Source organism: Terrapene carolina, unplaced genomic scaffold (assembly GCF_002925995.2).
Source record: "Terrapene carolina triunguis isolate 2854851 unplaced genomic scaffold, T_m_triunguis-2.0 Scaffold112, whole genome shotgun sequence".
Lineage (NCBI taxonomy): Eukaryota > Metazoa > Chordata > Testudines > Emydidae > Terrapene > Terrapene triunguis.
In genome coordinates, this window is record NW_020664463.1 from 9,315,542 (window position 1) to 9,331,129 (window position 15,588).

At 42.2% G+C, this 15,588-nt stretch overlaps 1 protein-coding gene across 1 annotated transcript in view; it reads left to right on the forward strand.

Annotated features, from left to right (window-relative positions):
* Window positions 1-10,010, forward strand: part of STK38L (serine/threonine kinase 38 like) — a 58,559-nt gene extending 48,549 nt beyond the window's left edge. Inside the window, exons 10-14 of the mRNA XM_026652306.2 lie at window positions 661-778; window positions 1,246-1,369; window positions 4,490-4,585; window positions 6,664-6,755; window positions 8,385-10,010. Coding sequence (XP_026508091.1) covers window positions 661-778; window positions 1,246-1,369; window positions 4,490-4,585; window positions 6,664-6,755; window positions 8,385-8,512 — 558 coding nt within the window. The 3' untranslated portion in view covers window positions 8,513-10,010. The remainder of the gene's footprint in view (window positions 1-660; window positions 779-1,245; window positions 1,370-4,489; window positions 4,586-6,663; window positions 6,756-8,384) is intronic.
* The last annotated feature ends 5,578 nt before the right edge of the window (window positions 10,011-15,588 follow it).

Sequence of the window (15,588 nt, forward strand, 5' to 3'; positions counted from 1 at the left end):
AGGCAGGTTACCAGCCTGAGTGTAATTAGCATTTGGGCTTTATGTAGAGATGAGGACGTTCAAAATTTCCATCTGTCAGGAAATTCCTGACCAGCTCTAGCTTTAACCTGTACCCCAGGATAGGCCAGTGAGCCCAGGTACAAAGCACATCTTACTTTTTTGTGTGTGAATGGAAGCCACGTTAGGGGAAACACCAAAATAAGAGCCTGAGTTAATTCTGCAGTGCAGATACGCTCATATACAGAACAGTTTTAGTGTTTCAGGAGAGTCAGATGTTGAATGTACACTTTTTCCGACTACTTTCATAATTTACTAATTACTAATTGGTAGGCTAAAATGTATAAAGAAATGTGATCTAAGAAATCATTGATATTTCAGTCTGTATGTACTATGGTCTCTTCACACTTAGGGGTGGGAGGTGGCAGTCTAATTTCAAAGTTATTTTTGGTTCTGTGCTTGTGTATCTAAATGAACAGTCTCTTGGGTTTTATGTATTCTGACTTATCAAATTACTTATCCTTTTCCCACTAAATATCAGTACTCTGTCTATTAATTCCAGTAAGTTTTTGGTTTTTTTCCCACAGAACTTTAAAATGGTGAGCGTATAATCCATATAAAGAGCCCACCCAACCCCTACTTCTTTTTATTTTTTTTCCCCAGGCATACTCTACTGTTGGGACCCCAGATTATATTGCTCCAGAAGTATTCATGCAGACTGGGTACAACAAGTTGTGTGACTGGTGGTCTTTGGGAGTGATTATGTATGAAATGCTAATAGGTATGTTATCATTACCAACCCCAAGATAGATTTTAGGGTCAGAAGGGACCATTAGATGACTGAGTCTGACCTGCTGTATAACACAGGGCATAGAATTTCATCTAGTAACTTTTTTTACTGAGCCCAACAGTTTGTCCTCAACTAAGTAGATCTTCCAGAAGGGCATCCACTCTTAATTTGAAGACATTAGGAGATGGAGAATGCACCACTTTCCTTAGTAGTTTGGTCCAGTGGTTGATCACCCTCACTGTTAAAAATTGTTACAGATTCAGTCCCCTTAACCTTTAATTTTACAATTCCAAAGGTATTTTGTAGTTTTCAAGGAGAGAATTTTTTTAGTTGACGTTGCCATGCAGAAATTTTTGAGGGAGAGGTAGCAAAGTGGCTTTGTTTTATGTCAGACTGGGCCTAGGTACACTTTTTTCTAATGTTGGAAAAGCTCATTAAGCTTTTTTCCATTTATATAGGGTATCCACCTTTCTGCTCTGAAACGCCACAAGAAACGTATAGGAAAGTTATGAACTGGAAAGAAACGTTGGTATTTCCTCCAGAGGTGCCCATTTCAGAGAAAGCAAAGGACTTAATTCTAAGGTTAGTAACTAAAACTTTTGTGGCCATTCAGACCCATAGACATGATCCTCTTCCATTACGTTCATTTTCCAGTGTGTGGAGAAACTCATTTCTGCAGGGTGGAAAGGTGCTGAACTCATCTCCTTCTCCCCATATAACCATTTCCGGAGGCCAGGCTTACAGGGATGGAAAGTTCAGCTCGCTGGGCCAGATTCTGCTACCGCTGAAGTTAATGAAAAGCTTCCACTGAAGTTGATGGGAGCAAGAGTAGACCCTAAGGAGGGAAGTCCTGAATTACAATAATTTATATGTATTAAAGACCTGATCCTGCTGTGCTGAGGCTGACAGAACCCCCATTCAATGGAAGTTTTGTCTGTATTAGGACTGCATGACTGGGCCCTGAAAGAATATAAGAGATGGGGAGAGGGGAGGAATAAAGGGAGGATCATGAAGATGCAGGAAAAGAACAGTGATAATAGATTTTCTGTGTAATACTTGGTCTTGTAAAGCATTAGATGCATGGACTGCATAGGCTGCATTAGTCTTTATTACAGCTACTTTTCAAAAGATATAACTTTAGAAGCAGTCTTTTGTGACAAGCACCATAAAAATTATTAATAATGGTCCACAGTTATCTGGGAGAAATTATTCAATCAAGTGGAAAATCAAAGCATCTTTTAATTTTAAACACAGAGAAAGTTTTAGGTTGAAAGAGAAGTTGAAGGACCCCAGCCAGGTACCTCTCCCACTTTGCCCTTTCTCCTATCCACTTCATCCATTCTTGGTAAATATTTCAGTTTTTCAGTTGCACCTCACAAAAATTTGTTCCAAATTCTCATCTGAATGCTTTGCGTGAGGGAATCGGAATAATGCAACTGCAGATCTCTTGGTGTGTCTGTCTCCAGCAATAGAGACAGAACAGATCTGAAGGAAAAAGAATGTTTTAAAAATCAAATTTTCAGTTATCCATTGGGGAACTGGAAAAACTGAACAGCATCCAGCACGTAAAGCACATCAATTCAGAGCCAACAAAACAACGCAGCAGATATAATGGAGTTTGACTTAATCAGCGCTTCTCAAATGCAGCCACTGTGGTTGCATGTGGCCACCATGGGCTTTTCTTGCAACCACAGCCTTCTGGGCTGTGATGGGGAATAAGAGGGGCAAAGCAGTGCCTCCTTCCCTCCACTCCCCATTGCTCCTGGATGCACTGCCTTAGTGTTGGTTGCTGGGGCCTCCAGCAGGAGTTGGATCCTGTCCCCCTCTGGAGGCACCTGGGGCACAACGCTGGAGGAGCAGTCACTTGGTGAGTTCCCCACCTTCTGGCCGTGGGGCTTCGGGCTCCAGCCCTGAGCTCTGGATGCATGGTGGCGGACCCTAGGCTCTGTCCTCGCAGCTTTGGGCTGTTCCCAGGCCCCCTCCCCTCAGTGTCAGGCTCCGGCCCCCAGCTGCCTCACCCAGCCACACTCATTCCAGTTGCCCATGGCCCCCCCTGCTTTCCCTGACCCCCTCCTCCCCCATCCAGGGCTTAATTTGCCCCCACATTTGCTGGGGCTGAGTAAATGATACTTGTATGTTTGTTAATATCACTTTTCACAACTGACTTACTAGCTAGCAATAAATAAATTACAATAATTTGGATGTGTATATGTGCATATTTATTTGTTTTTCCTAAAGCTAATTAAAGTATTTTAGGAAAAAGTGTGAGAGTGGCCACCAGCAAGAGTTGGTGGCCGCACTCAGAGGTCACTAAGTAATTTGTCCTGAAAACCCCAATATAGAGATTGTTGGGCTGTATGGATAAAATCACATTTTCCAAAAGCCATTTCTTGGTGATGGTGGTTATTCCTTACCTAATATTGATTGACCTGTAGGGATTTGATTTCAAGGATTAGTTTAGAAATAATTTTTCTTTGGCTTTTTATTTTTTGGTGGAAGGGTACTTTGATATTTTCAAAGTTAGGAAATAATTTCACATCTCAACAAGTGCCATTCAGATGTAAGATAAGAATATTACTCTTGTGGGAGTATAGCTTAGTCACTTTATAACCTGAATGACTTGTCACATTACTGAAATGCCTGTCAGAACTTGCTTTGTGCTGGCAAGAAGGAGGTTTTGTTTCTATGAAGGTTTGGCAGGTAAAATGTTTTATGAATCTGGATGTTGTGATCATTTAGGTATAGCCAGTTACCCATATTGATTCTTATAAATGAATTGCTTTGAGTATGTTAGCCACTGCCAAACATACACTCTTGTCACTCTGTTGCCTGAAATAATGGAGAGAATCTTCCATCTGCTGGACAACAGTTGCTGCTGAGCACAAATTGTCTACCGCTTTCAGTGCGGAACAGATGACTACTTGAAAGCAGAAGTGGAATCTAGTTAAACAAATCAACTTTCAGAAGCAACATTAGTTTATACAAAAGCAGCATGTCCGTCAGCAAAGGAGTTTATGGGAGGGCAGCACACTGTCATGCAGCAAACTGAAGGCCCAATCTGCAAATTGCTGAGTGGACTCAACTCCCATTAGATCAATCGGTGGCTCAGCACCTAAAAGGACCGGGCTCTTTGTTTGAAAGGGCCTTGTTGTTTTCTCCATTATGGATGCTTGACAAGGCACTTGCTTCTCCAATTGTCTGGTGGCTAAACTACCAGTTCCAGAAGGCTGAATCACAGCACAGCACTGACTTGTCTGGTGGAACGTGCTGCTGTTTAATGTGGGAGGATAAGAAGGTTTTGGAGGTTGGTTAAAAAGAGAGAGTACTTAGCAGAAATGGATGCTTTAAAATCAAGATATCTCTCTTGGGCCAGACCATGTGGAGAAACTGGAAATTCCAAGAAACGAAATGTCTTCCTGTTACTGGTTTGGAATAATAACCAGCTCTGGCAGCAACTTGTTCACAAAAGCCTGGAGCTGAAAGGGAAATATGATATATTACCATTGTAGCATTGTGCCTTTTATAATATGACTGACAACATTTTATTTCTGTGATTTTTCTAGGTGTAATGGGATGCTGAACAATCCAAAGATAAAACAATTTCATAGATTTTATAAAATTTCTGCTACAGGACTGTACAATGATTTATTTTATATGCTCGTTTCTGCATTGATTGTAACATTCTTTCTTCCCCCCCTTCAGATTTTGTATTGATTCGGAAAATAGAATTGGTAGTAATGGAGTAGAGGAAATAAAGGATCATCCATTTTTTGAAGAAGTTGACTGGGGACATATCAGGTATATAGATGTGCTTTGTATATTGGATGGAAATCTTGGTAGCAATAATTTCATATGCTGCAAAGGCAGGAATAACTTATCTTAATTAGCTTTTTATTTTAAAGTGTAACTACAGTAACTCCTCACTTAACGTTGTAGTTATGTTCCTGAAAAATGCGATTTTATGCGAAATGATGTTAAGCAAATCCCATTTCCCCATAAGAATTAATGTAAATGGGGGGGTTAGGTTCCAGGGAATTTTTTTTTGCCAGACAAGACATTATATACATATACAGTATAAGTTTTAAATAATTTTAAACAAACAGTTTAATATTGTACACAGCAATGAATGATTGTGAAGCTTGGTTGAGGTGGTGGAGTAAGAGGGTGGGATATTTCCCAGGGAATGCCTTTCTGCTAAATGATGAACAAGCACTCAGCTGAGCCCTCAAGGGTTAATAGGCTGTTGTTAATGTAGCCTCACACTCTACGAGGCAGCATGGACTGAGGGCAGGAGGGAGGAAACACAATAGATGCAGGGCAGTAGCTGCAAACACTTCCCTGCAAAAACTGAACATGATGATGAACCCACGCTATCCAGCTGGAGCGCACCACTCCCTCCTCCTGACAGCACATGCATGGCTGCACAGGTGCTGACTTTCCAAAGTGCTGGGGGGTGCGTGCATGAGAGAGAGAGAGAGAGAGATGTGCATTGCCCCTTTAAGTACGCTGACGCCACTTCAAGTATGTTGCCCTTTTAAGCTGTTCAGCCAGTTCAGACACGAAGCAACAGCTTCCTGCAAACTCTCCCCGCCCCCTTCTGTCCCCGAGCCCTGTGACTGTCCCCTCCTCCACTTTGTGGAGGGGCGGGGCAGGAACAGGGGGACATCCTGACATCAGCACCCCTCTCCTCTCTCCCTCTCCCCAAGCAAGCAGGAAGCTCCCAGGAGCAGCTCCAAGGCAGAGGGCAGGTCAGGAGCAGCACGGCAGTGGGGGGAAGGCCATCTGAACTGCTGCTGGGCAGATGCTGAGCCACATACCTTATGGGGAATTTAGGGGAGTTGATTGGGGGGGGGCTGCCGGCTCCCCCTGGTTCTAATCCCCACGAGGAGGGCCTGCTCTTCCAGAGAATCCTGCAAGCAGTGGACAAAGCAGGCAACTGCCAAACAACGTTATAAGGGAGCATTACACAACTTTAAACAAGCTTGTTCCCTAATTGATCAGCAATGTAACAACGTTAACTGGGACAACGTTAAGTGAGGAGTTACTGTATTGGAAAAACAAGCAATTCCAGCCTTGTTCTCAGAGGAGGGAACTGACATGCATAGAGCTGATCCGTTTTTTATGCAGCATTCCCCAAACTAGAGAGAATCCAGACTAGTTTGCAGTGATGCAGGACAGAAAGCAGTGGTGGCAGGGAAATCAGAGTGATTCCTGATTTGCACTCACCTACCCCCAGCATGTTTGCTCCCATGGCTGCAGTGGGCCAGACCTTAGAAGCCAGCTACCTCTCCCCCTGCTCCCACAGCTACCCATACTGTAACAGGCTGACAGTATAGCTCATGGCTTTGAAAATACACGTGGCCCATCCCCAGAGAGCAGTCAGTGGTCACCCGCATGTAGCCTTCTGACCAGGTCATTTGAGGAGGGGGGAAAAAGAAAATGAAAAAAATCCAGCAAATAAAAATAGCAAACAAAAAAATCATACACCGAAATCACAAAGAGAAAGAGAATGAAAAGGAGAAAAGGCTGCAACTATGAGTGAAACACAAGGGCATCTCTTTTAAAACTGACTTCAGTGGCACTCAAAATGTGGCCAGTAGAGACTGCTGCTGCTGCTACCATCCTTTAAGGATGCAGGGTAAACCTGTGTTTTATAAATATTGTACCTTTATGTGTAAAAGCCCATATTTCTCCTTGATGGTCACCCCACCCAATCCTGCAGCTCACTTAGCTCAGTTGAAGTCAGTGGAGGTATAACATTGTACACCAGCTGAGAATCTTGCCCTTCGTGTTTACAAGGGGGATATTGTCATCCTGTAGCAAAATTAAAAGTAATGAAGCTTTTCTGACTATTCAGTTCTTTTTTGTGTGTGTAGGGAGAGGCCAGCTGCAATCCCTATAGAAATCAAAAGTATTGATGACACTTCCAATTTCGATGAATTTCCTGAATCTGATATTTTACAGCCAGGTGAGACCTTGTAAATTGCAGTCTTATCTAACACATCCCAAAATATAACCATACATTTTATTTCCATTATATTCATTTTTCCAGGAGCTTGATCCAGCTACTTCAAACCTGCACTGTATTTGGATTATCTGGGAACTTTGTTAGTGAATTGCATTTAAATAAATAAAAAAAAAATCTGTGAGCTACCCCTTCCTTAATCCTCTTTCTCGGGGTGTGTGAAAATATAGCTTTTAATATTGATTTAATCTAGGAGGAAAAGGGTGAGAGGTGTGTGTGTGTGTGTGTTGCCTTAATGGTAAGCAGTTACAGGATTTCACCATATAGACAATATTGCCACATTTTTGGTAAAATGTATTGCACTAATTGGTTTCAGATGTTTGGTAACATTGAAATTTAAGCCAGATGCAAATGTTATATTCTTTGTGGGCAAAATTTCAAAAGCATCTAAATGATTGACAAGCAGCAGTACTAAGGTTAAACACTTACAATGAGAATTAGGCTCCTAAGTCACTTAAGTCATATAGGCACTTTTTCAAAAGTGCCAATTCAGCATTTAGCGGGAGATACTTAAATGTATAAGGCCTGAATCTGCAAGGTGATGGGTTCCCTCAGCTCCCACTGGCTTCAATGATACTATTTATGTGTGTTGAGTGAGACGCATGCTTAAGTATGTTGGCGTCAAACAGTCTTTACTATTCTTCTAGCTCATCCCACTCACCCAAAATCTTAATTGTTTTTTTTCTGTAACTCTGAAATGGCTCCTATAGAATGGCAAGTTGGTTTTCCTCTTTAATTCCAGAATTTTCAAACCTGGATGCCTGAAGTTAGGTACCTAACTCTATATTTAGGGAGCTAATTAAATTACATGGATTTCTTTTCATAAATTCTGAGGCTCTATTACTCCCATTGACTTTAATAGGCATTTATGATACACAGTATCACAGAAAATGTTGCTTATTCTTTAGATGCCTAAATATGAACTTGAGAACTTAACTTTCAGCACCAAGTCTGAACATTTTGGCTTAGAACTATAGGAACATTAATCTGAATAATTATTTTACAAGAACAGTTCTGTGTTCAGCACTGGAATAATATTAGATGTTCATAAAGTAAAATGTTAGTTCTCCTAAATGCTCTACAAATGTCACAAAAGCACTAATTAGTGAAGAAATTCAAAAAGAGTATAAGTATAGAGTGGTACAGTCCTGTTGGGAAAGGTCTGATTTTTTGCTACTGTTTTTGGTGGGATACCGTGTGTGTGTTGTTGTTGTGTGTGTGTGTGTGTGTGTGTGTGTGTGTGTGTGTGTGTGTGTGTGTGTGTGTGTATGTGTGTGTCAGTTCCTAAAAGTTGTTTTTTTAATTGTGGTGACAGTTGGGGATCAGGATCTTACTGTGGCAGGCAATATAAAGGCCGTTCCTTCCTCAAAGATGCCGGGTGATATCCTGGCCCTTTTGAAGTTAATGGCAAAACTTCCATTGACTTTGCTAGGACCAGGATTTCACCTGCAGTCTTTATAATGCTAGAAAGAACCAACTTCAGGATTGTTTGCCTGACATTGTGTGGTGACTTCTCTTACCAGCAATACTAATTTTTTTTTTAATTCTTTCTTTTTGACTTCTACATTCCAGTGCCAAATACCACAGAACCTGACTACAAATCCAAAGACTGGGTTTTCCTCAATTATACCTACAAGAGGTTTGAAGGGCTTACACAGCGTGGCTCTATCCCTTCCTACATGAAAGCTGGGAAGTTGTGAAACAAAACAAAACCCCATAAAATTCAAAACAAAACAAAACAAAAAACAAACCTCAGGTAGCTGCATCACCAGGCCTGCTTGGCGTAGATATCAATACAGTGACTCTGGTGCGCATCGACTTCACAAGGAAATTCTACAGGATTAGGATTTCTAAGACTACTACAGAAATTAGTTGGCAGTGCCAGCTGGCTTTTTTTTTTTTTTTTTTTTTTTTTTTTAATATTTGAATATTTTTGTTAACTTTATTATACAAAGGTACTGGAATAAAAGGGTCATACATCCCTTTGCAACTGCACTGCCTATGTGTGTATAAAGGTTAATTATGCCTCTGTGTACTGTGGCTTTGTTTGTACTGTAAGCCATCTAATCCACCCAGGAGAAAAACATATCATTTTAAAAAGCAACATGGGCTAATGTTGCAGCACCATTATTTTACTGCTGACCTGGTGGGTTTTAGATATACGGTATAAAAACCATCAACCATATTTGTAAAGGTCTCCTTCGAGTGATTGTCCACATGGATTCCTCTCCTGGTGTACATGCACCCATGCACAGAGTAATTTAACAGTCATCAAACAACCAGAGACAACATTGCTCTTTTCCTCGAAGAAGCCCCTCGCCTTGGTACAGATATTTCAGAAATCCCGAGAACACCTGAAAGGGTAGCTCCACCTATGGAAGAAAGATACTCCTCCTCTTGCTCAGCAGTGAGAGCATACCAACTAGAGGACAGGTTCCACCCTATACTTAACCTTATTAATCAACTTCTGTAGCTCCACCTCTGCAGATCAGGGCCCATTCCATCATGCCCCAGCAGCATCTGCAGCTCCTCTAAGTGGCATTCCCTTTTTTTGAGCTATGTAGGGCAGCTACCATTTTCATTCAGTACTAATCCTTAGTAGAGAGCTCCAGATCTGATGTCCACTTTGGCAGAGCTGTCCTGCAACCATTGTTTAAACAGACTGCAAGTAGACCTCTGGACAGTGAGGTCACTGCTTGTGAGGCACCAGAAGTGGCACATATGTGGACAATTACGTAAACAAGGTTACTTGCCTTACAGTACCTGTGGTTCTTTGAGATGTGTTCTACAGCCTGACCACCTTCCCTGAGGGATGTTTGGGCCTGCTCTGGCCCTTATGCCCTCAGAACATCCAGGACGCAGATGGGGCCTCAACAGACGCTGCTCTTCAAAAGAATCTAATCTCACACTTATTAGGTGCATGCACCCCAGAAGTGGAATCCATGTGAGCCACACATCTTGAAGAACCACAGTTAATATAGAGTAAGTAGCCATTCTTTATCAAAAATGTGCCCTATGTGATTGAACTTTGCAAGATACATGAAGGTAATTTATTAAGAAGATTTCATGGAAATAGCAAACACTCAGAAAAACTGGTGGTTTGTGTGTGGGGGGAGAGGAGAAGTATATACATTTAACTTAAAGCTACCTACTACACTGACTTGTCTGTACATATTGATTGGTTTATCACCAGGGGAAAATCTAGTCATAACACTAAAAATAATTTGCATATAAAACTGCCGATGGTTAATCAAATGAATGCTCACATAGGAGTTACACTGTTAGGGAGACTTACTGCAGTATATTTAGCATAATAATCTCCCTTATCGTGATAGTTGAATTTCTTTAAAATAATGCCATTTTTTCATAAAATAATCTAATCAGCAAGTCAAATTAAAGAAAATATTAGAGTACTGCTTTTAGAACGGTAGTGGGAATTCTTTTTAAAGGCAAAACTGTGACACTGTAATGATCTAAAGACAACAGAAGGTTTATCTACATTGGCTTTCCAAAAACAAGGAAGTGCAACATATCTTTTTGCTTGTTAATTTTTTCTTTTGACAGTGTTTGTCATTGTGCCATTTTCTTTCTTATTCTCAGAGTACCAAAGATCCTGAAATGGCTTGATGATTACAACCATGTGAAGTTTTGATTTCCATGCCTATGATTTGTTAACTTCTGTTAAATGTGGAATGGGGTATATAATTCATAAAAAAATTTTTCTGGGAAGTTAACCTATTCCAGCAGGAGAAACTGCTAAATCATCAGTTGCATAGAGATGAGCCTGAACCAAAATCCTGTATCTGACTACCCACAAATTGAGGAGGAAGTTTGGATTGAAATACAGCTGAATTTTTGGACTTAGGTCCATCTCGAATCAGCATGGGTTAATGAACCAAGGTACAGGCAGTAAATGATGGTCAGGGGGATTATTTTGTGTGTGTGAGAAGGGGTTAAAAATACAAAGTAATGTTGCCAGCATTCAGAATTGAATATTGTTGAGACTGCATTTGCACTGTTAATTTGCCTTGCTGACGAGTTAGGTAAATTTTATTTTTATAGGTCAATTATTAAAAACCTAAGTCATTGCATACAGTGTGGGATAATTACAAGCATTGTAACATACTGTACCTTGTCCTTTTAATGTTGTTCATATTACAAAAGCTCATTCTCAGAGTCTAAATGGCAACTGCTATATTTTTTTTTCCTGGACTGTTGCATTAGTTGTGGTGGGGAAAGTTACATAGAAGCATTATAAAAGATTTATATGAGGCTTTTTACAGCATTTGAAAATAAACATAGCATTCTTTTGTAAAGTTGCAGTTTTTTTAACCCAGTTCATAACGTTATTTTGTTTTACTTTCCAAATGCGTAGACGACAGAGGACTTCTGAGACATTTGAAGGCTTTCGGTGTTGGATATGCCCATATTGAATTCCATCATATGCCAGTCAAAGCTACAGTTGCCTTCAGTCAAAAGAATTAGCCATGCTGCTGTTGCTATCATTACATAGACGCAACCATATGTTTAAAAATAGTTATTACTATTTATTATAGCTTCCCAGGCTTTTTCCTGTGTGGACCACATTTTAGTAAATTGAGTCTCTCGTGGAGAACTTGCCCCACCTATTTGTTATGGGAAGAACCACCTCCCTTCCCCGGGCGCATATCATCTCTGTGGCAACTGTTGCAAATGATTACATGTAATATATTTTACTGGGCCAGCTTTTGGGGTTGGAAGGGACAAGTTTCCGAGCTTTACAGAGCTCTTCTTCAGGTCATGAAGCACGAAAGCTTGTCCCTTCCACCAACAGCAGATGGTCCAATAAAAAGTATTCCCTCCCCTACCTTGTCCCAGGATCTGAGAGAGACCAACACAGCTACAACAACATTGCAAACATACTTTCTTATTGCAAGTCCATTCACAATATAGCTACTGCAACACTTCAGATAACAAAATATCATTTTAACAACCCGCTATTGCCAGGTTATTTCTGTAGCACCCAAAGGCTTCAGCTAGGTTGGGTCCCATTGTGGTAGGCCCAATACAAAAATATAATGAATGACAGAGAGCTTACAAGTGAAAAGACAAGATATAATATGTGGATGAGAGAAAGAATTGAGCTGGGGTGAAATTGGGGAGACACCGTAACAATATAATAGTATGTGTGCAATCATCCTTTCTTTTTTTTTAAAGTTATATTACTGGGAGGTTTAGTTCCTGCACAGAATAATCATGCATTTAAAAGCATTTTTAGAGTTTTCAGACTATTCTAAACTAGCAGGTGTTGTTGTTTGTTGTTTTTTGGCTGCATCTTGCTTTAGCTATAATTTATTCCCCGCCCCCTTTTTTTTTAAAGGGTACTTTTTATTTCCAAAGATTCTCTTCATGTTTTTAGAAAGTTATTCACTGAGACTACTTAAGACCTGTACCAAACGTTCCCTAGCTGGATATCTTATACTCAGTCTTCTGTACACTGGGGAGCCCAATTCTGCACAGTACTGAGAACTCTCAGCTCCCATTGACTTCAATCAGAGTTGAAAGTGCTCAGAGTCTCCCAAGGTTGCCCTAGATTTTGCATTAATCAGACCAATGGGTTTGATCCTGCAAGGTCCTGAGCAATTCCTTGAGGTGCAGAGCATCCTTAACAGTTGCTCAGCACTTGGCAGGATCAGGCCATATGAGCTTAGGTTTGAAGTCCTTCCTGAGTCAAAAGCCCCAGTAATATGAAAGTTACTGTGGATTTACAGTATTGTAACAGATAAGAATCTGGCTCTTTGATTTCAAGAGGAGTTTTGACTGAGTAAAGACTTGGTGACTGAGCGATGTAATGTTGAAGCGAGATTTGAGAGGGATACTGTTGGAGAAATCCTGGCCCTATTAAAGTTTCTGGGACCTGCATGCACAGAAGGAGTTAGGCATTGTGACACTGAGCGTCATGGCACCTAACTTTTAGGTGCCTACAAATTCACAAGAATACACTGCAGTTCACAAAGCTTCAGTCCAGCACCTGAGTTCCCTAGACCAGGGGTTCTCAACCTTTTTCTTTCTGAGGCCCCCCACCCTCAACATGCTATAAGAACTCCACGGCCCACAAGTGCCACAACAACTAGTTTTCTCCATATAAAAACCAGATCCAGCATTAGGGCGTAGCAAGCAGGGCAATTGCATGGGGCCGTACACCACGGGGGGCCCTGCGAAGCTAAGCTGCTCAGGCTTCATCTTCAGCCCCGGGTGGCAGGGCTCAGGGTCTCAGGCTTCAGCCCCATAAGGTGGGGCTTCGGCTTTCTGCCCTGGGCTCCAGCGAGTCTTACACTGGCCCTGGTTAGTGGACCCCTGAAACCTTCTTGTGGCCCTGCAGGGGACCCCAGACCCCTGGTTGAGAACCACTGCCCTAGACAATGAACATGGAGAGAGATTCACATGAGGGTATGTCTACACTGGAAAAAACAAAGCCCTGCGGCAGCAAATCTCAGAGTTGGCCTCAGGCTGTGGCACCAAAAATCGTAGTGTAGGCATTCCTGCTTAGGCTGGAGCCCAGGCTCTGGTACCCAGTGAAGGAGGTGGGTCTCAGAGCCCAGGCTTCAGCCCAAGCAGGAATAGCCACACTGCTATTTTTAGTGCCACAGGGTGAGCTCAAGTCAGTTGAACTGGGCTCTGAGACTTGGTGCCATGGGTTTTGTTTTTTGTTTTGTTTTTTTTCCAGGATAGACAAAGTGTTAAAAAGCGATTCACAAAAGTCAGAATTTGAGGTGGGGAGCTGCCCAAACTAGCCAATGGGAAATGCTGACCAGTGGGGGGGGGGTGCTAAGTCCCACCCCCTCACAGAGATCGGCACCTAAGTTAAGATTGCAGGGAGGTGCTGTGATGGGATCCCCGGAATGCAAACTGGATCTTGGGACCACTGAGCCCTCTACCCCACCAACCTGGGGTATCCCTCTCACACTGTGATGCTGTGTCAAGCCACAAACCTCTGGCAGGTACAGCACTTACACAGACATCCACAAGCAGGGACACATCCAACTGAGTTACGTGAAGGATCTCCCAGGCACTCGTGAACCATCAATAGGGAGGCTCCAGCCAATTCCCCCCAGCTCTCCAGCCTTGCACCCCAGAACTGTACTGTCTTACACTGGGCAGGCTTCTGATCATTGCAAATTCATTACCCAGTCCGCCTCTCCCTTGATATGACGAGGACATACACTAGACTTTGTAAACTGAGCCGAGATTTCCCAAGCACTTCAACCAAAACACAGTGTTTTCGGTAAAATATAAAACAGATTTATTAACTACAGAAAGATAGATTTTAAGTGATTATAAATAGCAAGCGTAGAGACCAAAGTTGGTTACCTAAGAAATAAAAATAAATTCGCAGTCTGAATTCTACAAACTAAATAGGATTTGAATCAAGCAGTGTCTCACCCTGACAGATGGTACAAACAGGTCACAGATCTTCAATACACGGGCTTGAACTCTTTCCTGGCTTGGGACCACCTCCCCCAGTTCAAAGTCTTTGCCCTCCAAGTCCAGACTTATTTCCTGGTGTTTAATTGGGAGCGGGGAGAGGCCAAGTGATCATGTCACTTCCCCTCTTTTATAGCTTCTTCCAGCTTGCTGGAAAGATCTTTTGACCTGGGGATCAGGCAGTCCCCATTGGTCAAGCAGTCTCTATTGTCTACGTGTTCTCTCTGAGAAGTCTTCTGATACGGCTGTTGGAAGAGTGGATTCCCTTTAATGGGCCGTCAGCGTGTCTGGCTACTCCGCTGTCGTATCTTAAAGGCTTGTTGTGGGTGTTCCCAACCTCACAATATATTTCAGTAACACACACATAGCAAAACTTCATAACTTCACACACAATGATAGCACATACAATCTAACAGGATATCAATGTTCAACAGATTAAGACATTTAAAATGATACCTCAGAAGGCCTACTTTGTACAAAACATAATTATATGACAGTAGTAAATAGCACACTGGAAACCTCCTGTTTTGAAGTACAGAGTGTCACACAGGCCTAGCTTTGCTTGCAATTCTCAACCAGGAACTTCTCTTTGGAGTTAGGCACCTCTGCAAGAAGCTGGTGGATGGGGCAGGTGCGACCTCCCTCTAAACTTTTAGCCCAGTGGTTAGGATACTCACCTGGGATGTGAGAGACCCCTGATTCGAGTCCCCCTGCCTCTGAGGGGGAGAAGGGTTTTGAACAGGGATCTGCTACCTCTCAGATGAGTGCCCTCACTGGGCTATGGGATAGTCTGATGCATGGCTCCCCTCGGTCTCCTGTTGAAGCTGTTGCAACTAGACTAGAGCTATTGGAGCAGAGGGACTGGATCCTGGGTCTCCTACATTATGTGTGAATGCTCTAACCACAAGGCTACAGAGCCATTCACATGCTTCTCCCCTCTCTCTCTCCAATGACTCCCCCTCAAGTGGCAGGGGGACTAGGACTGGGGGTCTCCCACATCCAGGCAAGTACCCTAACCAGTGGGCTAAAAGTTATGAGGGAACACCTCCCCCTCATTCCCTGCCCCCGGCTGTTTTCTGCAGTTTTGAAAATATTAGCCATGTTATTCATGTGTACAAAATATAGTACTTCACTAAGCCAAAGAGGCCTACCAGATCGGGCCCCACATGTAACACAAGAAGCTGAATGCCTATCTTCTCCTGGTTTGTGAATTGCTCTGGGCTTGAGGTTCCTGGATGCCTAGAAGGAGGCAACAGTGCCATATTCAGAAGCAGAAACTTAGGTATCTAGGAAACTTTTTAGTGCAAAAACG